At 55.9% G+C, this 2,034-nt stretch overlaps 1 protein-coding gene across 1 annotated transcript; it reads left to right on the top strand.

Annotated features, from left to right (window-relative positions):
* Positions 1-203: 203 nt before the first annotated feature.
* On the top strand, positions 204-1,388 carry ASCL1 (achaete-scute family bHLH transcription factor 1; the record flags this gene model as incomplete). Its single annotated transcript, XM_080811275.1, has 2 exons — positions 204-958; positions 1,331-1,388. The coding sequence occupies one exon, from the start codon at positions 204-206 to the stop codon at positions 909-911; it is 708 nt and encodes a 235-aa protein (XP_080667401.1). The 3' UTR covers positions 912-958; positions 1,331-1,388.
* Between the last annotated feature and the right edge of the window lie 646 nt (positions 1,389-2,034).

The following is a 2,034-nucleotide window of genomic DNA, read 5'->3' as shown; positions in this document are numbered from 1 at the left end:
CGTTTGCACCTTCTTTGCTCCCACCCTAAGAAGTCTCCCGGGGATTTTTTTTTTTTTTTTAACTTCCCTCCGGCCTCCCTCTTCCTCTCTCCCCTTCTTTCCCTCTCTGTTCGTGCACCCAAGTCCTGTCTGCGTCGCCTCGCGCGTCCGCACCTCGCGTCCCCGCTTGCTCCCATTCCGCGACTCCTTGGCGGCCGCTGCGCATGGAGAGCTCTGCCAAGATGGAGAGCGGCGGCGCCGGCCAGCAGCCCCAGCCGCAGCCCCAGCAGCCCTTCCTGCCGCCCGCAGCCTGCTTCTTTGCCACGGCAGCGGCTGCGGCGGCGGCGGCGGCGGCGGCGGCGGCGGCGCAGAGCGCGCAGCAGCAGCAGCAGCAGCCGCAGCCGCCCGCGCCGCATCTGAGCCCGGCGGCCGACGGCCAGCCCTCAGGGGGCGGTCACAAGTCAGCGTCCAAGCAAGTCAAGCGACAGCGCTCGTCCTCGCCCGAACTGATGCGCTGCAAACGCCGGCTCAACTTCAACGGCTTCGGCTACAGCCTGCCGCAGCAGCAGCCGGCCGCCGTGGCGCGCCGCAACGAGCGCGAGCGCAACCGCGTCAAGCTGGTCAACCTGGGCTTTGCCACCCTTCGGGAACACGTCCCCAACGGCGCCGCCAACAAGAAGATGAGCAAGGTGGAGACGCTGCGCTCCGCGGTCGAGTACATACGCGCACTGCAGCAGCTGCTGGACGAGCACGACGCGGTGAGCGCCGCCTTCCAGGCTGGCGTCCTGTCGCCCACCATCTCTCCCAACTACTCCAACGACTTGAACTCCATGGCCGGCTCGCCGGTCTCCTCCTACTCGTCAGACGAGGGCTCTTACGACCCACTCAGCCCGGAGGAACAAGAGCTGCTCGACTTCACCAACTGGTTCTGAGGGGCTCGGCCTGGTCAGGCCCTGATGCGAACGGACTTTGGAAGCAGGTAGGTCGCATTTGGGAGCGAACAGAATGATTTTCTTACCTTCCTTCTTTTTCCTCCGTCTTAGTGTCTGGAGGACAGAGACTGTCTCCACGGAGATTGAGGGTGGGGGGGGGGGAGTGGTGGCTGATATAAAAAAATTGTTAAAGTTTGTCGACTTCAAATGCTGGTTGGTTTGTTTCAATATTGGCCCCTGGGAGTGGCTTTCCCTAGTTCTCCAAGGACTGAGGGTGGGGTGAGGTGGAGGGATGCCGGAGACTCGAGTACCCCGACCTGTCAAAAGAGATGCTCTACCTGACAGATCCTTTTCCCAAACCTTCACTTCCCCCACCGCCATCCTCCAAGTTCACACTAACCTCTTCCCTTCTTCTTAAGTTATAGGGCGACCGCACAACCTGCATCTTTAGTGCTTTGTCAGCGATGTTGAAGGGAGAAAAAAAGAAAAAAAGAAGAAGAGAAGAAGGAAAGAAAAATGAAACAAAATAAAATCAGGCAACCAACCCCAAGACCAACTAAGCCATGCATGCCTGAGAACCAAGGCTCTTGCAAGGCGGGGATATGCTCAGAACTGTATCTTTGCACTCCAATCATTTACAGAGCTATGAAGGGTGACTAGGACCTGAGTCAAAGCCCAGAATGCAGCTTGTGTGCAAAAGCAGTGGGCTCCTGGCGGAAGGGAGCAGCACAGCCCTACAGAAACTCCCACCCACCAGTAACAGGCAGAACTGAAAGCACTTGCTAGGGTGCCTTCACCTCCCTACCCTCTCTGAAAGCGCAGTCCTTAGCCCTATAGAAATGGGTTGGTGTCTTTCATCCCCCATCCCAGTAAGCTGTGGACATTTGTCTGCAGTGAAATCATGCTCTACTCAGTCCTTTGAAACTCAGATCCTCCTGGGGTGGGGGGGGCTCCCTAAACCCCATTTCTTCACACCATCTTTTCTACCATTTTCGTCATAGAATGCTTCCAATCTTTTGTGAATTTTTTTATTATAAAAAAATCTATTTGTATCTATCCTAACCAGTTTGGGGATATATTAAGATATTTTTGTACATAAGAGAGAAAGAGAGAAAAAATTTAT

Source organism: Martes martes, assembly GCF_963455335.1.
Source record: "Martes martes genome assembly, chromosome: 8".
In the NCBI taxonomy this organism is placed as follows: Eukaryota; Metazoa; Chordata; class Mammalia; order Carnivora; family Mustelidae; genus Martes; species Martes martes.
The sequence above is the reverse complement of the archived record's forward strand: the minus strand, read 5'-3'. Positions and strand labels throughout refer to the sequence as shown.